The sequence below is a fragment of the Amblyraja radiata genome, chromosome 19, assembly GCF_010909765.2.
Source record: "Amblyraja radiata isolate CabotCenter1 chromosome 19, sAmbRad1.1.pri, whole genome shotgun sequence".
NCBI classification, from domain to species: Eukaryota; Metazoa; Chordata; class Chondrichthyes; order Rajiformes; family Rajidae; genus Amblyraja; species Amblyraja radiata.
Window position 1 is genome coordinate 18,262,483 of NC_045974.1, and position 24,656 is coordinate 18,287,138.

General features: G+C 40.6%; 1 protein-coding gene across 5 annotated transcripts in view; it reads left to right on the plus strand.

Moving 5' to 3' along the window:
• kdm5a (lysine demethylase 5A) overlaps window positions 1–24,656 on the plus strand; it is a 120,621-nt gene that overhangs the window by 71,965 nt on the left and 24,000 nt on the right. For all 5 annotated transcript variants that reach the window (XM_033037815.1, XM_033037811.1, XM_033037813.1 and 2 more), the window contains 9 exons: window positions 4,683–4,864; window positions 7,034–7,196; window positions 8,775–8,894; window positions 10,410–10,604; window positions 12,559–12,740; window positions 14,154–14,278; window positions 16,983–17,133; window positions 19,738–19,852; window positions 22,992–23,347. In XM_033037815.1, the coding sequence (XP_032893706.1) occupies window positions 4,683–4,864; window positions 7,034–7,196; window positions 8,775–8,894; window positions 10,410–10,604; window positions 12,559–12,740; window positions 14,154–14,278; window positions 16,983–17,133; window positions 19,738–19,852; window positions 22,992–23,347 (1,589 nt within the window). The remainder of the gene's footprint in view (window positions 1–4,682; window positions 4,865–7,033; window positions 7,197–8,774; window positions 8,895–10,409; window positions 10,605–12,558; window positions 12,741–14,153; window positions 14,279–16,982; window positions 17,134–19,737; window positions 19,853–22,991; window positions 23,348–24,656) is intronic.

A 24,656-nucleotide genomic window follows, 5' to 3' on the forward strand; every position in this document is an offset into this window, starting at 1 on the left:
TAAATAGCAGAACAGGAAGTGGAATGACAAGAACAAAAGAAAAGTGAGGGTGGAGATAAAGAGAAACAGAGAAAGGAATGAAAGCTTGTTATTAATAATTTAGCTGCCTTCGAGGAAGTGTCATTTGGGGAAAATGAATGAGAATAGAGGGGAAAAATAAATAATACTGCCAGATAGGAACAGCTAGAAATCTGAACACTGGCAGGTCGGGCAGCATCAGTGGAAAGTAAAGGACTGAGTTACCATTACAGGTTGATGACCTTGCATCAAGCAATGATTTCCCGTGACAGTTGCAATTTTCCCATCCTGTCAGCCTCCTAGTAAATCACAACAGATCAAGCAGTTTTTGTGGTAAGAGAAAAAGATTGATGACCTATCATCAGCACAAGAACATTAAATCAGTACCTCTCTGTACAGATGCTGTCTGACTGCTTTATATGTACAACATAAATATTTTTGCTTCAGATTTTCGACATCAGTGTCTTGCTGTTTGACTATTATAAATTCCATCTGCATCCTCTCATTTTACATTCTTCCTTCAGTTTGGTGACCAGAAATGTATGCAGAGCTTAAGTTGTCTAATTTGTATTGTATATTGTTCCATCATAGGCCCACTGCTTTTATGTGCCTCGGTTAATGAAGGGAAAAATCAGTTTTCCTTTTTAATCACCTTATTCATCTGCCAGGCTGCATTTACGAGTCTGTCGACATATAATCCGTTTAATTCTCTATAATATTGAGGATCTTACCATTTATTGCGCAATCTGTTGCCTTGTTGCACCTGGTCACATACATCATCTCACACTTGACAGGATTAAAGTCCATTTGCCATTTTTATGCTCGGATGACCAGATTATCATCTTCACCTTGCTTGCTAGTCATGGAGAACAGTTCTTGTGTTGTCTTAGGCATGTTTGTCATACTTCCTACATTAATTCCACATGATTAAAACAAAGCAGCAAAAGGCAAGCTCTGTGAGCCCTGTGGTAATAGCTATTCAGTCACAAAGATATCTATCATTCATTACCCATAGCTTCCTGCCACGCTTCAGTTTTGGATCCAATTTTCCATTATTCCTTTGATCCAATGAACATAATAATTTAACCAGACAGCCATATGGGCCGATCTTATAAGCCTAACTAATCCATTTTCAATCAATGTTTTTCATTCTTTCTAATCAAGCTATTCAATTGTTAAGCATGATCTTCCATTAAAAAATACCCTGATTAATCTGTGCGTTTATGAATTAAAGTTTATGGCGTTCTTTGAAATGGATTCCATTAATTTCCCTTCATTGAAGTTAAACTAATAGACCCATGATTACTTGGCTTATCCCAGTCTCCATTTTTAAAGAGCATTGCAATGTTGGGTGTTCTCTAATCCCTTGGCAACGTTACTGTATCCAGAGATGATCATCAAATATCTGTCAGTGCCTCTTCACTTTGACGCACTCGGACACATATGATTTCATTTATTTATAGATATTGTTTATGACACTTTATAAATATTTTTGTTTTGTTTTTTGTATGCTGTTTCACATTTGCTTTTTATTCTTTTATTCTGTTTGAAATAAATAATAAATAAATAATAATAAATAAACTTTCCTCCCTTGTTGCTATTAATGGATGGAATGTATCTTGCCTGGGTGTGGAAATATATCAATTTTCACATGTACCAAGATAGTTAGACGGATGTTAGCATGTTTATATCATCCAATGTTTTGCATTGTTCTTCATTAATCACACCAGTTTGGTTTCTCTATTTGGGGAAGGTGGTGCCATTTCATTGATAGACACAAAGTACCTGAGTAACATAGTGGGTCAGGCAGAATCTTTCGAGAAAAAGGATGGGTGACATTTTGGGTCGATACCCTTCTTCAGATTGAAAGGTGGTGGTGGGTGGTGAAGAGCTCAAGACGAGAAAAGACCAAGACCAATCAGAGCCTTTCCTAAATGGCCTTAGGCAGGGCATTGCCTGGTAAGCCCATTGTTGACCAGGGAAGGTGTCATCTCAAGAGGAAAACAATGTCTCAATGATCTCAAGAGGAAAACATACTAGTACTATGAAGTACATAGACATAGCGTCATATAGCATGGAAACAGACCTTTTGGCCTGACTCGTCCATTCTGACCAAGATTTCCCATCTAAGCTGCTCCCATTTGCCAGAGTTTGGCCCATGTTCCTCTAAACTGTTGCTATCCACGTACCTCTTTAAGAGTCTTTCAAATGCAGATGTAGAGCCTGTCTCTAACTCCTCTGGCAAATTGTTCTATTGAAAAAGTTGCCCCATGGGTTCCTATTAAATCTTGCCGCTCTCACCTTATACCTATATGCTATGGTTCTGGATTTGCTTACCCTGGGTAAAAGTCTATGCATTCAACCTATCTATTCCCCTCATGATTTGATACACCTCTATGAGATCCTTAAACCCTATCTGACATCAAACGTATTGTCTTTTTGACGCCAAGTAGGCTCAACATGTTGTTTTGTTCGTTATACAGTCATGAAACAATTTGCATTCTTTGATTTTACATGCTAGTAATTTTTAATCCCTATTTTGCCTTTCCAATTTCCATCCAATATATTGTCCATTTTGTAGCTTTTCTACTGTAGTAAATGCTCGATGCTTAACATGAAATTAATTTTGACCTATCTTACCACCTGTAGTCATCTTGAATGTCTCCCAATCCTCTGAGTCTAATTTATTTTCCAGTTACTGCTTCCAGTCCAATTTAGGCAAATTCAGAATGTCCTCTTCTCATGGCTTGCTGTATACTGGTTGAGAAAGTTCTCCTGAAAGCAGAGGGGAATTTCTGTGCCCTCATTACCATACACTGATTCTCTCGCTTTTTACGAGGGTGTTGCCAGGACTTGAGGGTCCGAGCTAGAGCGCAAGCTAGGATTTTATTTCCTGGAGCGCAGGAGTGTAAGAGTTGATCTTATAGAGGTGTATAAAATCATGAGGGGAATTAATATGATGAATGAAAAGGGACTTTTACCCAGGATAGGAGAATCGGGAACTAGAGGACTAAGATTCCTCCCTCCTAGCAGCACAATGAGGATTTGGCTAGTCAGAAGGTCGATGATGCTGGCTCTGTCTCTCCATCCCTTCATGACATTAAGAGAGTTAGTGCTGGCACTTCATAGCTGTAATGAAGTTCCAAGATGGCGGCGCTGGCTTAACAGCTGCGGCCCACCTGCAGTCCGTCTGTTTTTTTTTTTTTCTTTCGTTTTGTTCATTGTCATGTTTTAGTTAATTTTGTTTTATTAAGTTGTGTATGTGTGTGGGTGGGGTGGGAGAAACATGTTTTGGTCTCTTCCTTCAGGGGATGCGACTTTTTCATCGGTCGTATTCCCCGTCTCCGTCTGCACCGAGGCCTAATGGCGGAGCTGGCGGCATCGGAGCTGTAGCAGCAACAGCAGCAGCAGTGGAGACCTGACTCGGCCCCGAAGCTGTAGCGGCGGCAGCAGCAGCAGCGGAGACCCGGCTTGGCCCTGGAGCTGTAGCAGCAACAGCAGCAGCAGCGGAGACCTGACTCGGCCCCGAAGCTGTAGCAGCAGCAGCAGCAGCAGCGGAGACCCGGCTCGGCCCTGGAGCTGTAGCAGCAACAGCAGCAGCAGCGGAGACCCGGCTCGGCCCTGGAGCGGTGGCGGCGGCAGCAGCAGCAGCAGAGACCCGGCTCGGCCCTGGAGCTGTGGCGGCGGCAGCAGCAGCAGCGGAGACCCGGCTCGGCCCTGGAGCTGTAGCAGCAACAGTAGCAGCAGCGGAGACCTGACTCGGCCCCGAAGCTGTAGCGGCGGCAGCAGCAGCAGCGGAGACCCGGCTCGGCACAGAAGCTGTGGCGGCGGCAGCAGCAGCGGCGGAGACCCGACTCGGCCCTGGAGTTGTGGCGGAGGCAGCAACCACCCGCGGAGTTTGAACCGTCCCCTCGGCGCAGAGGGAGAACAAAGGGGGAAGAGACAGAGACTTTAAGATTTTGCCTTCCACCACAGTGAGGAGGTGTTTGGTGAACTCACTGTGGTGGATGTTAAATTTGCGTTGATTGTGTGTTTTTGCCATTTTTTAAATTATATGTATGACTGCAGGGAAACAAAATTTCGTTCAGACCGAAAGGTCTGAATGACAATAAAACGAATCTAATCTAATCTAATCTATCTAATCTAATTGTTGGTCAGCAGGTTGGATGTTTGATTTCAAATACACAATAAACTTCAGTTCCTAGGTGCTGCACAGACGACAAACTGTATGTAAGTCCATGGTTTATTTATCTGGTTGAAGTTGACCCTGGGACTTCTAAGTCTACTGCAACATTCATTACATCTTGAAATTATGAAAAGAGACTTGCGTTGATAATAGAGAACAACTTGGATAAATAATTTTAGTTCACGTGTTCTTAGGTTTCTGGTCTTTGTCTTTTATTCTTGAAATATTTGTACTGTAGATTGATACTAGTTAAATAAATCTATGCAGCCGGAATGTAAACATATCCATATGTCATTGGAAAAGAATTAACAAATGTTACTGTTTTTTCCCCCCCACTCGTGTTCACTCTTTGTCTGCCCACCACTGTAATCATCCCCACTTCTCTCTCACCTTCCACCCTGTTCCCATTCCTTCCCTCTGGCCTCTCCACACTATCTGCCCCCTCTCCCTGTTGGATTTCCCATGCTGGCTATCTAAGGAATATGCTAATTCGGGGTGGAATTTGAACAACATGCCGGTCTTGGAGCAGTCTGTATTGACTCACATCAACGCTGACATCTCTGGAATGAAGGTTCCTTGGCTTTACGTGGGAATGTGCTTCTCTTCCTTCTGCTGGCATATTGAAGACCACTGGAGCTACTCCATTAACTTTCTGCACTGGTTCGTAAATATATTGACCTATTGCATAATATTGCTTTCTTCCAATTAGTCCTGAATGTATTAAATTTAAGTGTGGTCATTAAAGAATAACATCAAGATAATATGTGGGTGAGGAATATCTTTTAAAATATACTTCTTGTTGGGTTGTGATACACATTCAAGTGTTGTATTCATTAAGCCTAAATTAATGTTGTGCAAGTTTTGTTATTAATAATAGCTTTGGAGTTTGTCACATCACAATGTTATGTCATAAGACCATAAGTGATAGGAGTAAAATCAAGTCTATTCCGCCACTTAATCATGGCTGATCTATCTCTCCCTCCCAACACCATTCTCCTGCCTTCTTCCCATAATTCTGACACCTGTCCTGATGCAGGGTCTCAACCTAAAACATTGACCATCCCTCTACCTCCACAGTTGCTATCTAATGTGCTAGGATCCACCAGCAGCTCAATTTTTGTTCCAGATTCCAGAAACTAGTCGCACTTTGTCTGTGTCTCTTCTTTCTCTCTTTCTCGTCCATAATGTCTGACTGCCTCTGTCAGTCCTCTTTCTCTCTCCGTTTCCCCTTGTTAATGTCTGTCTGTCTCCCCCTTTCTTCATCCAGCCTCTCCCACTTCTCTCTATCTCACACTTTGCCTCCCTCTTTGCCTCCCACTTTGCCACACTTTGATTCTCCCTCTATTCAATCTCACTCATTGACAGCCAAGCATATCTGTTGTTATATAGATTTCCCCTGTGGTAATCCCGTCCTTGTACCTGGATCTCTGGGTGGTCCCCCGTCCCAGTACTGCGGTGGAGCTCTGCAGCAGTTACCTGTCCTTGTCACATTACAACAGTTGTCAGGCAATTGCACCGTCTTATCACTGACTAGAGAGCGGTTCTATCATACCATCTACCTCATTGGAGACCCTCTGATTATCTTTAATCGACTTTACTGGACTTTATCTTGCACTAAATGTTATTCCCTTTATCCTGTATCTGTACACTGTGGGCAGCTTGTTTGTAATCATATATAGTCTTTCCGCTACCTGGATAGCACACAACAAAAAGCTTTTCACTATACCTCGGTACACGCTACAATAATAAACTAAACTAAATTTAACTAAACTAAGTATTCTGGACTCAAGATTGGAGAATCTGTTGTTGAGATGTGGATTCTTGCTGGATGGACACTTTGGAAGAAATCAAGTAAACCAATTCCAAATAAAGTAATGCATTCAGGTCATAGAGCACTTCACACTGGATTTCTGCTCATTGTGTCTTTTTAACTACATTTTTAGCTTTGGGGTTCTATTGATGTCTTATAGGTTGTAAAAAGGAAAAGGTTAGTGAAGATGAATGTAGGTCCCTTACAGTCATCTCTGCTGTGCGATTAAAAGGTCCATTGATCTTCTCCTATAACTCATTTTGAAACACACCTTGTTCATATGATCATTTACCAATCTCTACCAATTCTAGATCCTGGCAACCTTTCTAAAGTGTACTCCTTGTAATTGTATACAATGGAGACAGGGGTGACACCTGAATGGTCTTTAGATTTTTGTATTTTTGCTTGTTAAAAAGCAAAGGATTTTATGCTCTTTTTAACGATTTGTCCTCCCGCTGTCAGAGATCAGTTTGCAGAAATCTCTAGGCGTTCTTCCATTCCCTTTAAAATTGTACCGTTTTGATTTTTATTGCCAATTTGAATTCTTCTTACTGATTTGTTTGTAAATGATAGTAAAAATTATGTGAAGATATATGTTGGTTTGATGTAATAACCTTACTTTTCCATTGAACTACATAATTAAAAGCAATTAAAATACTATATATTTTTTTTTCCCCCAAAGGCATTGTGCTTTTGTAGATGTGTATTGAGTTTTAGAAACAAAGAACTAAAGATGCTGGTTAATTGGTCAAAGTACACAAGGTTCTGGAGTAACTCAGGAGGTCAGGCAGCATCTCTGGAGAAGATGAATAGGTGACGTTTTGGGTCGAGTCCCTTCTCAACCCAAAACTTCAGCCATCCATGTTCTCCAGAGATGCTGCCTGGCCTGCAGAGTTACTCCAGCATTTTGTGTATTGAGGGTATTGCTAAAACTGTGCAAGTTGCCTTTGTAATTAAGTTTCATTTTTCATGCTGTGAAACTGGAAGGATGAACATGCATTTTGTGACTGCATTCACAGGGGCGAACCGAAGACGTGGTATGGGGTGCCGGGATATGCTGCTGAACAACTTGAACTTGTAATGCGGAAGCTGGCTCCAGAGCTCTTCCATTCTCAACCAGACCTGCTGCATCAACTGGTGACCATCATGAATCCTAATATTCTTATGGAGCACGGGGTTCCGGTATGTTCTTCCATTTCTCTCTCTTATATACTCAGCTGCCAAAACTGAGGCCTAAGTCATACAGCGTGGAAATTTGCCCAACATGTCCAAGCTACATTAGTCCCACGTTCCTGCGTTTGGCTCATATCCCTCCAAACCTGTCCTACCCATGTACCTGTTTCTTTAATGTTGGGATAGTCCCTGCCTCAACTACCTTATCTAGCAGCTCGTTCCATACACCCACCACTCTTTGTGTGAAAAAATTACCCTTCAGATTCCTATTAAATCTTTTCCCCTACACTTATATCCTCTGGTCCTCGATTCCCATACTCTGGGCAAGAGACTGTGTATCTACCCTCTCATGATTTTATATACCTCTATAAGATCGCTCCCCATCCTCCTATGCTTTAAGGAATAGAGTCCTAGCCTACTCGACCTCTCCCTTTACCTCATGTCCTGGCAACATCCTCGTAAATCTTCTCTGTACCCTTTCCAGCTTGACAACATCTTTCCTATAACATGGTGCCCAGAACTAAACACAATACTCTAAATGCGACCTCACCAACGTCTTGTATAACTGCAGCAGAACTTCCCAACTGCAAGAAATTATAAATGTTGTGGGTTACATGTTCTTCTCTGTAGCCTGGATAAGCTATTCTTAATAGAAATTCAATTTATTTTTGCATTCACCCATTTTATTCTTTTAAACTTAATAGTTTATGGTAGTGAAATTCTCACAGCAAAGTTGAATAAGAAAATTAGCCTTTACAAGAATGATGTGGTTTAATTCAAATAATCATCCCTCAGTTCAGTTTATCCTGTGAGAATTTGGGGTTTGTTGGACACTTCACTTCTGTGAGCCTTGTCTGAAACTTGCAAACATCGTAACCATACCTGTCCATTTCTTGGCGATCGCTTCGCCCAACACCTCCGCTCGGTTCGCAATAACCAACCCGATCTCCCGGTGTCTCAGCACTTCAACTCCCCCTCCCATTCCGAATCCGACCTTTCTGTCCTGGGCCTCCTCCATTGCCAGAATGAAGCCCACCATAAATTGGAGGAGCAGCACCTCATATTTTGCTTGGGTAGTTTACACGCCAGCGGTATGAACATTGACATCTCCAGTTTCAGGTAGTCCCTGCTTTCTCCTTCTTTCCCCTCCCCTTCCCAGCTCTCCCAAAGCCCACTGTCTCCGCCTCTTCCTTTCTTCTTCCTGCGCCCCCCCCACCCCCCCACCCCCACATCGGTCTGAAGAAGGGTTTCGACCCGAAACGTCACCTATTTCTTTCGCTCCATAGATGCTGCCTCACCCGCTGAGTTTCTCCAGCATTTTTGTCTACCTTATTTTTTAGATAAAGTCACCAAAACTTAACACCAGGTGCAGTCTCATCAAGCCTCTGTGTAATTGCCTTAAGACAGCTTTGTTCATAATTCCCAAATTCTTTTATCATGAAGGCCAATGCACCATTTCCTTTCCAATAATCCCTTGATGCAACTGTATGTTGCCTCTCACTGCCCTGTCCGTATTGATGTTTTGCTCTCTAGTTGAGGAAAATGAACATCTTCAATCATATACATTTTTTTTAAACTAATTCTCAGGTGTTCCGAACAAATCAATGTGCTGGTGAGTTTGTGGTTACTTTCCCGAGAGCTTATCACAGTGGATTCAACCAGGGATACAACTTTGCAGAAGCAGTGAATTTCTGTACTGCAGATTGGGTATGTCTTGTCACTTATCAAAAAATATTTTTAATGAAACAACATTTCAAATTGTGTATCTATTTTGTGTGGTATTTGCCACATGTTATGCTCATAGAAAATGTACGTATTCAGTTGAATCTATCAAAGTTGACAGATTGCTGTGGGATCGGCAATCTCAAGATTTAGACAGAATAACCACCAAGAATAGTAATGTATTTCCAAACGTTTGGTGATATGGATGTGAACTTGCAAATTGTTCTCTGGCATCTATTACCTAGTTCACCTTTGTGGTCTTAGGCCTGATTTAGAAGATGCTATCCAAGATGCTTAGATGTTGCATATTGTAGATGGAGCACACAATAACCATAGTGAAGGGAATGAATAATTGTGTATTGGATGCCAACGAAACGCATCTTGGTCCTGGGTAATGTCAATTATCTTGAATGTTGCTGGAGCTATGCTCATCCAGAAGTGAATGCCATCACCATGCTTTCATGACTTGCAGATGACAGATAATACTTGTTTAAGTTGAGATGCACTGGGATGGGTTATAGGCAGTGCAGTTATTGGGCAAGTTGCAGAATGCATTGTACGCTTATTTCGTATTCTGGGAAAGGGTGGCGTGTGCTATAATGATGGTGTGTAATGAGATAAGGAGCCTTTTAAGATGGATCTGCAGGTGATCTGTTTACCTCAGTGAATATTTTCCACAGTCTCCATCTAAACACAGGAGGAGATTCCCAATTACCCTATTTGACCCTCTTGTCCTTTGAGCAGTATTCCATAAGAAGCTCTAATGCCAGCACTCTCCCAGCGCTTTGCAGGCTAAAGGTTGGGAAGGATGAAGAAGATTATGCTGTCCTATTGGACTCGTGGTTGGCACACCACTAGCGGTTACAGCAGGGTGCAAGATGCTTGAGAAAATCCCCAGTTAAGCCACCCGCCGATGTCAGCCTGGCCATTTACTTGTTATACCATTACAGTTGGCAGGTTCAATGAGGAATGCAAAAGGGTGTGTTGGGAGTGGTGAATATGCTAAAAAATATGATGCCACTCTGCCAATGCACGGACATCAAAAACAAAACTCAATAGTACTAAGCAATTTCACAGTCCATGTAATGTGTCAATGCTTAGTATCAACCTTTCTTTGCCATTTGTCTTGGTCTGCACCCCCTCTCCTGTCGCTGCCTTACACAAATGGGAATCTGCACATGCATCATGCTATAAGTGAGGTGCAGCAATGAAGGAATAGAAGAGGGGGTGCATGTCTCACCTTGAAGGATATGCTACAACGTTTCTAGAGGCAGTGGATTTGTTCCAAATTTATTTTTCCCAAATACCACTCTTTCATAAATGATCTAAATGGCATTATGATTATGTATTATCACATTAGTTATCCAAGTATCTAAGGTGCTTGCTCTTTTGGATTGTTATACCTGTAAATGGTATACTTACTTTTAAGCTGGGAACATTTTAATGTTATGGTGGACTGTCACTTTCAGGAATATATTCTGTGGTTTCAATTGATTTCAGCTCCCCATGGGTCGGCAGTGTGTCAGCCATTATCGGCGCCTGCACCGATACTGCGTGTTTTCACATGAAGAACTGATCTGCAAAATGGCAGCTGATCCAGAGGGTTTGGATGTTGAGTTAGCAGCTGCTGTCTACAAAGAGATGCTGACGATGATTGAGGAGGAGAGGCAACTGAGGAAGACAGTCTTCCAGATGGTATGCACAAATTCGTAGAATAAACCTGCGGTAATGGTCCATTTGGCGATCGTGCTTGTTCTGGCTCTTCTAAAGATGTCTGATTGATCGTGATTTTCACTGCAAATCCCAGCAGTACTAGCAGTTACATAATCGTAAATGGTTTCCTGATGAGTTTGTTGATCCTATTGGCGTCCGTATCCTTCGCCCTGCTGCCCCAGCACATGGCAGCGAAGAAGATGGCCACCGATTGGTAGAGCATCTGTAGAATCTTACTGCAGACATCAAAATGTACAGCCAGCTCTGCCCGTTCTTGTACAGGGCCTCAGCGTTCTGGACCAGTCCAGTTTACTGTCCAGGTACACTCCAAGGTAAATGGCACATCCACACTACTGATGGAGACGGGGGACAGGGGTGTTCCTCTCCTCCTAAAGTCCACCACCAACTGCTTCGTATTGTCGGTGTTGAGCTGCAGGTGATTCAGCCCACACCATTCAACAAAGTCGTTGACTACACCTCTGTATTCAGTTTCCCTCCCCTCACTGATGCAGCCCACAATTGCAGTCGTCTGAAAACTTCTGCAGGTGGCAGGAGACGGAGTTATATCTGAAGTCCGAGATGTAGATGGTAAACAGGAAGTGAGAGAGGACCGTCCCCTGTGTGGCCCCAGTGTTGCTCATCACCATGTCTGAGACACAGGAAAATTGAAGAGAATGAACTCAATGGAACATGTAAAAACTGTGATATGGAGGTCATAGTTGAAGGAAATGAAGAGCAGATCAGATGGTCATAGAAAAAGTCAGATATTTGTACAGCATAGAAAAAGGCCTTTCAGCTCAACACGTCCACACCGACTGATGCCTATTAATGCTGATGACATTTCCCCACATTAGGCAGATATCCCTCTATTCCTTTCCTCGTCCAAATGCATTTTAAACACTAATTGTATCTGTATTTTCCACTTCTACTGGCATTTCATTCCATATAATAAATTTCTCCCTTCGATCTTCATTGTTAGTGGGGGGGGAAAACAGAACCAATATTCCAGTTAGATTAACCTGCAGCAAAACTGGACCATTAAATAATCAAACCATGTAAAAGTGCATGTTAAAGTGGCATTTGCACTCTTGGCAACACATAATTTAAAAAATAAGTAGCATATAAATCAGAAAACTGGTAAGGGAGCAAGATTATACGAACAGGCTAATCAAATTAACACAGGTTGAAATTTGGAAGAAAGAATGCTGTGTGGTGTTATAAATCAAATGGTGTATTTAAAGGTAATGCAACATCAGGGACCTGGGGCTTTACATCTATGAGTCTATGACCAGTATACATTGATAAGACTTAAGAAACCCAAGTGGTTTTTTGGCTTGATATATAAATATATAGTGTGAATGAATGAGGGAATGTACATTTTATTTTTGAATCTTCATAATTAATTTGTTTTATTATCTCATTTGGAGTGTTTTGTCTAATTCATAAGATATAGGCATGTCAGGACTTGCACCAGGACTAAAATTGCACAGTGAAGAAAAGCTGGTATACTTGTCGCCAAAACAGAATGTTTAGGGTTTGATAGAGTATTACTACAAATTATGTTAAGGTGCTTTGGTACCTGACAAAAGTACCATTGCAGTGATGTCTTAAATGCTGATCTGAAATATATTACCTTGTGGAAAGGAAATTGGATTTAAATCTGTAAAGGTAGACAACTGCGGGGTTAGGGGAACACGAGTAGGATAGTGGGACTGATTGGTTATTTTTGTCAAAAGCTGCGCTGAGCCAAATGGCCATCAACTGTGGATAATTGAATTTCATAGCTGGCATAGTTAGTACTTTGGTAAGTTTATGAATGCTGTCCACAAAGATTTGATTATCTCGAACCCAAAATGGAGAATGAGATCTTATTCTCACTGTTTTTATGAACTCGGCTGCTAAGTTTAAGAAAATTTTTTTTTAAATTTATTTGCAGGGTATAATTGATTCTGAACAGGAGGCATTCGAGTTGTTACCAGATGATGAGCGGCAGTGCGAGACATGTAAGACGACATGCTTCCTGTCTGCTGTTACATGCATCTGTGACCCCAGTAGGCTGGTGTGCCTTTATCACGTTAAAGATCTTTGCAGCTGTCCAGTGAAAAAACGTTGTCTCAGGTAAAAAGGATGATTTTAACATATCTTGTGTCATTCTGAACTAATACATATTCCAACGTGTAAGGCAGCAACTCTACCCCAGCGCCGCCGTGGATTTAAAGAATATAAGTTGTAAAGATTGTGTACGTGAGTGTACAAGAATAGATTCTTGGAGGCTCTTTACAAGATTCCCGTTGTGTGGTTTAATAAATGGCGAAACACAGAAAGAAAGTCGTTAAACAGGAAACAAGTGAATTACCAATTATCGCTTGAAAGTCCATTCGGACAATGGGAACTCCCCAATTATGCTGACTGACTGCTAAGTATTTCCAAACTTTTTTGTTTCGGGTTACCAACGCTAGCTGATAGCGTGTGAAAAATTCAGGCATAAAACTAATTTTGTTAAAAAATTTGAACAGCAAAGCATAACTAAATAAAAAATGTACACCTCAAATTCCCTTCCTTGACAAATTCCACTCCTTACACTTTTCTAAAAGTTGCATTTGACTAAATGCAAAGCATTATGGAATGTATCAGAAGAGAATCATTCAGCTTACCAGATGTGGCACACTGTTTTGAAGAGCAATCTTATAAATTATACTTGCTGTTTCTTCATTTATTTGCAATTATTTTGTAGTTATTTTTGAAGGTTAATCTCTAACTACTCGAAGGTGCTGCACCTCATCCACACTGCTTGTTCCACATATTCATTTTTTTTCCTTCATGTCACTACCACTTTTTGTCAGTCCCTGTAACTGTCACTTCTACCAATTAACGGGTCACCTATTAGTAGGATTAGTTTTCCTGTAAAATTAACGAAAAACATAGCTGAAGTAAAGCATTAAGTCTGTTTTGTTTGCCTTGGTCTTGCGGAAGGAGAACACCACACATTCTCCAGTCTACTCAAACATTACAATTCCTCCACTTTGGAGCAAATATCGTCAGTACTGTCTGTGATGGTTCTGGTTAATGGGTGTTTCTCAGAATTGGAAACAGTTTGAATTAGTGTAACCCGAGATCTGCACTTTGCCCACATTAGTTTTGGATAAACAGAGCAAGTCTTGGGAATAAAGGCTAGTTGGCTATTGACCTGGCCCAGTAGGTGAAAGATGTAATTTGCTTAGGAAAGAACTGCAGATGCTGGTTTAAATCGAACATAGACACAAAATGCTGGAGTAACTCAGCGGAACAGGCAGCATCTCTGGAGAGAAGGAATGGGTGACGTTTCAGGTCGAAGAAGGGTCTCGACCCGAAACGTCACCCATTCCTTCTCTCCAGAAATGCTGCTTCTCCTGCTGAGTTACTCCAGCATTTTGTGTCTATCTCAGATGTCATTTGCTGTTTGACATGATGTATTTCAGGAATAAAGATGTTTGAGAATGTGCACACTGTGTTACAGATTACTAAAAGGTTTTTTTCTCTCACCGAAACTAGGTACCGTTATACACTGGATGAGCTACCATCTATGCTTTATGGGGTGAAAGAACGAGCCCAGTCGTATGACACCTGGGTGAGTAAAGTGGGAGAAGCCTTGGAAGCGGAACTTAATCACAAGAAAGGTGTGTATTTTTAACCAGGTTTACCATTTATTTTTCCCACCCTTCCCATCTCTACCACATACACTGTCTCCTGATCAAGTGGTGCACTGTATATTTATTGTCCACGACAAACTTACATCAGCCATTCGTCAGGTAAAATTTGACCAATATGGCATTTCTCAAATATGGATAACCTTTAGCAAAATAAGCAGTGATTAAAAGTCTACAATGGGCTAAAGTGATCAAAATAAATGCATCCTCAAAATAAATAGTTTTATCCAAGAATGCAGACAAGAAAGGTATTTGCAAAACACTTTATGATAATAATGGTTACATGACACTAACTGGGCCAGTGCTATGGTGCCATAAGATTACGGTAATAATGCTTCAAACACAGGAAGTTAACAATGATCAAAAAAGCAACCTGCCAACTCTTTAAGCTTCAATACCATGTTATGACTTCAATTATTGGAAGTGAACTTGAGGATCAATGGTGAACTATTTACTCTGGATTCAGTGATTAGAAGGGATGGACATGCTTGACCAGCCTTCTTATTCACTGTGGTTCAACCACTGACCCTGACAACTTTGTACCACCCTCCAGCTTGAACAATACCATTACTTTGAATTGTTGTTTTTCACTTGCTTGCTAACTTGTTTTGTGCACAAGGCCATAGAGAACAACTCATTTGAAATCTCTCTTCATTTAAATCGAAGTCTGCTTTTTGGATCATCTTGCCTACATTGAACATAATTTACAAATCACTCACTCACTACCTACCGCGTCCAAATTTCCACATTGCAACATGCCCTCCTACCTATTTTTATGTAATCAACAATCGTGGATACGAGCACTCTGCCTGCTCCAGGTCATTAATATTGAAAATAAATATTTGAAGGATAAAGACTATTACGGTGCATTCCACCAGTTCAAACTCCAGTCTGAAGAAGACATATTTCAACTCACTGCTTCTATATGATAAGCAGTCTTCATTCCGTCCCAACACACTCCTCCCAATACCACCAGGCCTTGTTTTGTTCACTAGCCTTTTATCTGGAACCTTATCGAATGCCTTTTGGAAATCCAGGTCGACATCCACAGAGTTACCCTCATCCAATTCGGCTTGTTATATTCTTGAAGAATTCCAAATAATTATTTAAACATAATTTTTCTTTCATAAAACTCTGAAGTGGTTTTAGTGCATCAACCGTTTCAAAGTGGGTCTTTCTTATTTGATTATGTACTCCAGCTATCTCTCAGCAACAGTTGTTAAGCTGTTTCCCAATTTTTGTGTTCTCCTTTGAAAAGGGCATCACATCTGCTGTTTCAAGAACTTCAACCAATGACTCTACAACTGTATTGTTTAAAATCATTAAACAATACAGTCCCATTAATGTCCCATAAGTACTAAATTACAGCACTTTTGCTTGAAAATTATTCATTTAAAAGCAGAATATTTTTGCTTGGCAGCACTCAAGAAGATCAATAGTTTAAAAAACCATTCCTTCCAGAATCTGACCAGCTAACAATCAGGATCGGAAAAATTAATAAATAATGAACATATCTGCAAATGGTGTTAACACAGCAACCTCACAGGTGCATGTTAATGGGATGTGACCATCTATTATGATTGCACAGGATTTATTTGTATCCAGATGCATTGCTAGTTAAATGCCATAGATCACCTTACAAGATCCATAAAAGGCACCAATGTGACTCACGGGCACCTTACAGAGACACTAAAGGATAAGATGTTGCTGTGAGGTGTTCCCAACCACCAGCTTAATCAGCTCGAAAAGCATCTCAAGGAATTCTATGTATTTAAAACTCTGTCACAAGTTTCTTGGTAGGAGAATCATTTATGTCCCTTTGTGGAATTGTTGCCCGTGATGTCAGCTGACAACATACAGTACACCCATTGATTTTTATTCATCTCCTTTCATAGCAATGATAACATTATTCCTACAACTCCAATTGATCTCTGGGATAAGCAAGAAAACATTTACTCACTCTGGGTGGGTTGTTATATAGAACAACTCTGAGATGCTGCACTGTTTCTGTGCATTTGTAAGATAGGAATACAACTAATACTTATGAACCTATATTTTTAAATAGTGAGTCAAGAATATTTAGTTGTCATATGTACTGACAATGAAATTCGTCCTTGCAGCAGCTTAACAGGATGTAAATACAATAAACACAGATGATAATCAAAAAATTGCAATAACCACAATACTGGTGCAAAAGAACCCCAAAGTCCTGAATACAACTGAAGCAAGGCCATAGAAGTTCATAGTTGAGGTTAATATTGTGTGGTGTTCAAGAGCCTGATGGTTGTTGGGAAGAAGCTGTTCTTGAATCTGGTGGTGAATTGTGTGTGGTTTCATACTTATTTTAATATCCCAGTGAGGAATAGGAACATAGAACATAGAAAATAGGTGCAGGAATAGGCCATTCGGCCCCCTCGAGCCAGCACCGCCATTCAATGTAATCATGGCTGATCATCCAAAATCAGGACCCCATTCCTGCTTTCTCCCCATATCCATTGATTCCGTTAGCCCTAAGAGCTAAATCTAACTCTGTCTTGAAAACATCTAGTAAATTGGCCTCCACTGCCTTCCGTGGCAGAAAATTCCACAGATTCACAATGATAGGCACTGGAAGTTAATGATTTACAGTTTCTGCGGATTTGGAGTGGTGATGTATTATCTTGCTCCTGACCAGATCTTTGTGAACTGAAAACTCGGTTGGATGAGGCGGAAGACAAGAAATTCCCTGAGAATGACCTGCTGCGACAGCTGCGAACTGCTGTGAAAGAGGCAGAAACCTGCGCGTCCATCGCCCAACTGCTGGTCAGCAGAAAGCAGCGTACCAGGTATGTAGTTTGAAACAAATGTAGTTATTAATTGAGTCAAGCAACAAAAGTTTGGTGTCATTAAACTCCAAAATTTAACAAACTTCGAGAAGTTCCCTCATGTTAGGCTGGTCCAAAGATAAAGTCATATAGGATTCTCCGTGAGTTGGCAAGTTGGATGCAGAATTGGCTTAGTTCTAGAAGATGGAGGGTTGTGGTGTATGCGTGTGTTTGTGACTGGAGATCTGTGATCAGGGGTGTTCTGCAAGAATCAGTGTGGGGACAGGAAAGAAAGTGTATCGGTTTATTATTTCCCCATGAACCAAAATACAGTGAAAAGCTGCTTTGCATGCCATCCAGACAGATCACACCCTGCACAGGTTACACAACATGTTGTTGCAGCAACAGAGAAAGTACAGGTAAAAAGAGTGCAAGGGCCGCAACGGGGTAGATTGGGAGATCGAGGTTATGGGAGATCTTGATTGGTTATCAAGAGCCTGATAACAGCGGGGAAGAAGCTGTTTTTGAATTTGATGGAACATGCTTTCAAGGTTTTGTACCTTCTGCCTGACAAGAGGGGAGACAAGATAATAATCGGGTTGTGAATGGTCCTTGATTTTGTTGACAGACTGCTTTGCTGAGGCAAAGATGGAGTCAAAGTGGGAGGCTGGTTTGCGTGATGAACTGTGCTGAGTTCATAATTCGCTGCCGTTTCCTGCAGTGATAGGCGGAGCAGTTGCCATCCCAAGCTACATTGCAGGGTGCACTCTATTTTGCATCTGTAAGAGTGACTTGATAGTAACATATAAACATTATGGGAGGCATAGATAAGGTAGATAGCCAGAGTATTTTCCCCGGGGGGAAATGAAAAAACCTTGTCGGCATAGGTTTCAAATAAAAAAGAGGGGAAATGTTTAAAGGAGATTTGTGGGCCACATTTGTTCTGCACAGATAATGATAGATAGCTGCCAGAGGTGCACATTGGCAGGTGCGGGCAACACAGTGGTGCAGCAGTAGAATTGCTGCCTTACAGCACTGGAGACCCAGGTTCGGTGCTGTCTACGGGTGCTGTCTGTATGGAGTTTGTACAATCTCCCTGTGACCAAGTGGGTTTTCGACGGGTGTTCTAGTTTCCTCTCACACTCCAAAGACGTACAAATTTGTAGGTTAATTGGCTTCTGTGAATTGTCCTTAAAGTGTAGAATATTGCTAGTTTACGTGGTTATCACTGGTTGGCGCAGACTTGGTGGGACGTAGGACCTGTTTGCATGCTGTATCTAAAGTCTAATACGTAGTGGTAAAAGTGGATATTATAGCATTGTTTAAGAGCCATTATGTTTGGTGCAGACATGATGGGCTGAAGGGCTTGTTTTTTTTTTTTGTTTTTTTTTTTTTCTTTATTTATATAGCACATTTTTAGTCAACTTGCATTGACCCCAAAGTGCTTCACATAATTACATCCACACACACAGGCAAAGGTGGGTGAAGTGTCTTGCCCAAGGACACACACATCGTAACACAGTTCTTGTACTGCACATTTTTATTTTCAGTTTGACAGTTTTGGGAATGCCTGGTCACTAGATGAAATGACTAAAAAAAAGCCTGTTAAAGTACAAATAACTTGTTGACGAATGGAACATTATCTGGTTGCTTGATCAAAGGAATGCTTTGATATGATTAGATACTGAATCAAGACTATAAATAAATAATGATCTCCTTTTCTTTTTTTTTTCTTTTCTTTTCTCTATTCTCTCTCTCAACTTTCTTCATTTACTCGTTTTCTTTTTTCACACACTATATATTTCACATCTTTCTATCCTTTACTATCTAACTTCTTTTTCTTATTCTAATCTTTTTTCAGTGTAATAAAAAAAAAAAAAAAAAAGTTGTACATAAAATGTATTATGAAAATATATATTAGGCACTTTGGTGCCATATGACTGTACTTACTTCTAATAAAATAAAATATTTAAAAAAAAAAAAAGATACTGAATCATGTCATGAACCTCTTGTCAGGTTGGTCATAAAGTATTGGATAAAGATTTATAGGATTGGTAAGGAAAATGCTTATCCGTTATGTGCACTTTGCAAATGTATGATGCAGGTCACAATAATGCTTAGTGTGTCAAAATCATTGTACGAATTGCAGCTTTTAAGTCATCCTGGAACTATCTCAATTACTTCCTTGCATATGCTCGAATAAATAGACAAACAAAGGGGCTTAACTTTCAACTGGTAGTTGTGGTGGTTGAAGTCAGACAATGCTCCTCAATCTTCCGATGGACATTCTTCATTTGATGAAAGCATTAGTTGACGTGATTTCCACACATTCATTGAGAAGATGGTCCTGTCTTCATTCCAAGGTTCCACTCCTCTGTGTTTTGTGGCACAAGCATTGTGCTGAGTGGTACTGGTTCAGGATAAATGTAAAACAGAAAATACATGTCAAGCCACACTCATGGGAAGTGAAACTGAATTAACTTTTCTGATTAATGACCTCTCATCGAAATTATCAACAGCTTAAAATGTTAACACTGCTTTTCTTTCTACTGTTGCTGTGTGGCCTGTTAAATATTTTTCAGCATTTTCGGTGATTGACGTTTTTCTTCTTTTAATGTATTTTAGATCAAAACCAGAGAGTGGAAAAACTCGCACAAAGCTAACTGTCCATGAGTTGAAAGCATTTGTGCAGCAATTGTACAGCCTGCCTTGTCTCATTAGCCAAACTCGACTGGTTAAGGTAAGCATTTAATGAAGACGTGTGTGTGTGTGTGTGTGTGTGTATCACCTCTATCTTTAGGGGTAATTGAATAAAAGATCAATTGAGAATAACATGCCACAAAATACAAACCCTACCCCAATTTACTGAGCTTCCCTTCAGATAACCCAATCAAGTATTTCTTAGAATCATAAAATTAATGAGTTGAATTGCGGTTTTTTTTGTCCCATAATGTATGTTGGCCAAAGTATACTTAAAAAAATAATCTCCTGTTCATAAAATATAAAGATTTTTTGTGAACATTCAACAAGTTTAATGACATGTTCTCAAGCAATTTGTGTATAAACCTAATTTGTCTCTTTCCAATTAAAAACTAGGTTATTGAAGTGATTACCATTTAATCCATGATTTGAGAAATGTTGCTCATTCAGATTAATTGGATAACACTCAAGTACCATTACCTGTCTTTTGTATTGTTAGCTTTTTGTACTAGTTGCGCGATGGCCAAATGCTAAACACTTCAGCAGCACAAATCTCCAGGCAGTTCCTCGTGCAGGAGTGCGGTTCTTGTGGTTTGCACTATGTAATATATTAGAGTTTACTATGATTTGAACATTAAGAACATGGGAGAGGGTCAGTCGTGCTGGCACTTGAAAGAAAACTTTTAATTCAAGCAGCTTCTGTTTCTGACTTGCAGCTAAAAATCAATCCCTGTTGAATATTCTATCAGATCAACTCTCTTCACTATTCTGTTCCCTCTCACTGAAGCCCACTTTGCTGGACTCTATTGGTTGCAGTTTCTCACCTTGGTTCTTAATCTTGGATAATTTCGAAGTGATTTCCCTGCACCCTCAATCTTCTATTTCCTGACTTTATATAGCCACAAATCATCAGCTTACCAAGTTGACAAATCTATGATCTGACTGCTATATTCAATTGCTTTTCACTCCTTGCTATTTTCTAGCTTAACGCCTTCTTGGCACTCTGCTTCTCTTTGTGTCTGTAAGGCTATCTGTTATGCAGCCGAGCTTGTCAGGTTCTCAGCAACAACTTAATCCAATAATTCCAACATGGGAAAATACCCGAAGGCTGATGAATGAGGAATAACAGTTGTAGAGCCAAAGGAATAGCAATTTGCTAAGATGAACAAAAGTTCAGTCAATATAGTTAAGGAGGACTGTAATGAAAGTGGGAGCACCAGACAGATACAAGGAAGGATTTTTAAAACATGGCGGTTGATGACACAAAGAATAAATGACCAGGAACAAGATGAAGTGAGTTTTCATAGACAAGAGGTTGTTGCAGATGCAGATGGTAAAGATATGGAGGAGTCTATGTACTTCAATGTGAAAATCAAATTAAAAATGTTAGGGAGCACGCTTATTATGAATAATCAGATGGATGGGTGGGAATAATGTGGCTGGAATTGTTTAAGGAAGGCACCATTGAATAATAGTTCAGTCGTTTCTAGTTGTTACAAATTTGTTTCTTAATTTAAAAAAATTGTTTCAAATCAGCATGAGAAAGTGTCTTGGGGGAGGGGGGGGGGAAGAGAGGGGAGGTAGATCATCAGATCAATTTAGTTTGTCATGTGTACTGAGGTACACTGAAAAGCTTTTATTGCCTGATATTCAGTCAGCAAAAATGCAATACATGATTACATCGAGGCATTTACAGTATATAAATACATTGTCATTGAATAACGTTTAGTGCAAGCTAAAGCCAGTAAATTCCGATCAAAGATAGTCTGAGGGTCACCAATGAGGTAGATAATAGTTCAGGACTGCTCTCTAGTTGTGGTAGGAAGATACAGTTGCCTGATAACAGCTGGGAATAAACTGTCCTTGAATATGGAGATGTGTGTTTTCACCTTTTGCCTGATGGGAGAGGGGAGAAGAGGGAGTGGCCAGGGTTCAACTCATCATTGATTAAGCTGCTGGCCTTTCAAAGGCAGCGTGTGGTATAAATTGAGTCAATGGATGGAAGGTTGGTTTGTGTGATGGTCTGGGCTGCGTCCACAATTCGCTGCAATTTCTTGCGGTCTTGGAAGGAGCTGTATCCAAACCAAGCTGTGATGCATCCCGATAAAATTCTTTCTATGGCGCATCTGTAGAAGTTGGTGAGACTTGTTGGGGACTTGTCGAACTTCCTAAGCTTTCTAAGGAAGTTGAGGTGTTCGTGTGCTTTCTTGGTTGTTACTTCAATATGGGTGGTCCAGGGTAAGTTGTTGGTAATATTGACTCCTAGTAATTTGAAGTTTTCAACCATCTCTACTTCAGCGCCATCAATGCAAACTGGGGATGTGTATCGCTTTGCTTACTGAGGTCGATCACTATTTCCTTCGTCTTGCTGACATTGAAAGAAAGGTTGTTGTCTCGACACTAGGACACAAAGTTCTCAATCTCCTTCCTTTCCTCCGTCTCATCATTATTTGATATCCGAATCATGACGAGTTAGAGTTGCAAAGGGGGGAAGATAATGCTTTGGCTGAGGTGGCCTAATGGGTAAGAGTCGAATTTCTTCCCCATTGTGTCTTTAAACAGCCCAAAGTATGTTAGATATTGAATAAACTAGCACAATCCAATCAAATTCATCAAAAGCAGTTGCAATATTAGAGGCGCAATGTGACTGTCCCTGAAACACACCTCTAGTGGTCGTCACCTGATCACTCATTCCCATTGTTCCCTCCATCCTGTCCTTTTTCTCCGCAAATTAAAACAAGCTTGATTTCTATGTTTATTCAGTTTTAATGAAAGATCAATAACCTATAATCTTGACAGTGTTCCTCTCTCCTGAGGAATTGTCTCATCTGCCAAGTATTTCCAGCATTTTTGTTTCGGGTTTTTAAATTGTAAAACACCTTCCCTCGATGCACTGAATTGTAATTGGCTGGTGTCACTTACCAAACAGTGTGGAACTTGGAGGACATGAGTAGTTTCTATGATGAACCTCGTTCGGATAGCATGCTTACCAAGGCGGGCAATGAATAATCCTCATTTTTCAATGGGCTACTCTTGGTTTTGATATGTCTAGACGGCAATCTGTGGGACAGTTGACTGCTTAACCATTTTGGATCAATGACCCATGGATGAAAACAAATTTATGGATGATGAAAGAAATGAAATATTAAGAGAATCCTGTCATTTCCATTTCATGTTAGGAGCTGCTGGACAGCGTCGAAGAATTCAATGAACGTGGCAAAGAGGCTTTGTCTGATAAGATTCCTGATTCGTCTAAGTTGCAATTATTAATAGAACTGGGGTCTGAGTTGGATGTGGAGTTGCAAGAACTGCCCAAACTGAAACAGCATCTCCAGCAGGCTCGCTGGCTTGATGAAGTTAACCTCACCCTCTCAGACCCTGACAGAGTTATGTTGGACACGATGAAGAAACTTATAGACTCTGGTATTGCCCTGGCACCACATCCTGCAGTGGAAAAAGCAATGGCTGATTTACAGGAGCTCTTGACTGTATCTGAACGATGGGAAGAAAAGGCCAAAGTTTGTCTACAAGCCAGGTATGAAAAATAATTGTATAGATTTCTTGAAATGCTTGAATTTAAACATGCTATAGAGCTTAGTGTCCTTGCTTTCGAGTTGGGCACAAGGCAATAATGAAGCAGAAGAGAAGGCTGAGGTGAATACAGAAGTCTATGATAGCAAATTCAATTTGAGCATTCAATTGGGGCATGAGCATTGGCAGGTTGGTGATGCAAGTTTAGTTTAAACTGCATTGATTTCAATGCATGAGGCCCGACAGATAAGGCAGATACATGGGTCTAGAATATTTTAGCAATAGCAGAAATGTGGCTGAGTGAGGGACAGGACTGGCAGCTCAGAGTTCTGGAATACAAAGAGGTAAGAGGGGAGGAAGTTGCATTTTTGATCAGGCTCAGTCATATGGCATCGAAACAGGCTCTTGTCCCATTTGTCCATACCTGTGCCCATATCTCTCAAAATCTTTCCGACCACGTACATATGCACACTAGTTTTTGATTCCCCTTCTCTTTTAAAAGGATTCTGTGCATTCACCTGATATATTCCCCTCATTATTTCATACATACCTCTATAAGATCATTTCTCAGCCTCCCGTGCTCCAAGGAATAAAGTTCTAACCTTCCCAACTTCTCCCTTTAGCTCAGATTCTCGAGTACTGGCAACATAATCATAAATCTTCACTGCACCCTTTTTGTTTTAATGCGTATTTCCTATAGCAGGGTGACCAAAATTGAACAGAATATTCCAAGTGCAGCCTCGCCAACTTTTGTACAATTGTACCATAACGTCCCATCTTTTATACTCCATTCCCTGACTAATAAAGGTCAACATGCTAAAATCCTCCTTCATCACAATATTTGCCTGTAATGCCACTTTCGGGGAACTATGTACTTGTACTCCTAGATCCCTCTGCTCTATAACACTCCCCAGGGCCATACTGTTTATTGTGAAGGTCCTGCCCTGGTTTGATTTCCAAAATGCAATACTGAATTCAACCGGCACTTGCCATTCTTTGGCCCACTTTCCCAGCTGATAAAGATACTGCTGTATTTTTTAATAACCATCTTTACTGTGTACAATACACTTATTTTAATGTAATCTACAAATTTCCTAATCATGGCTTGTACAATCTTATCTAAATCACTGGTATAACTAACAAAGAGCAATGAGTTTAGCACTGATACTTGAGACGCACCACTTGTCCAGGCCTCCAGTCCAAAAAACGATCTTCCACCACCACCCTCTGTTTCCTACCATTAAGCCAATTATTTATCCAGTTAGCTAGCTCTCTCTGGATCCTATGTGAGAACACCAACGCAACACTTAGAA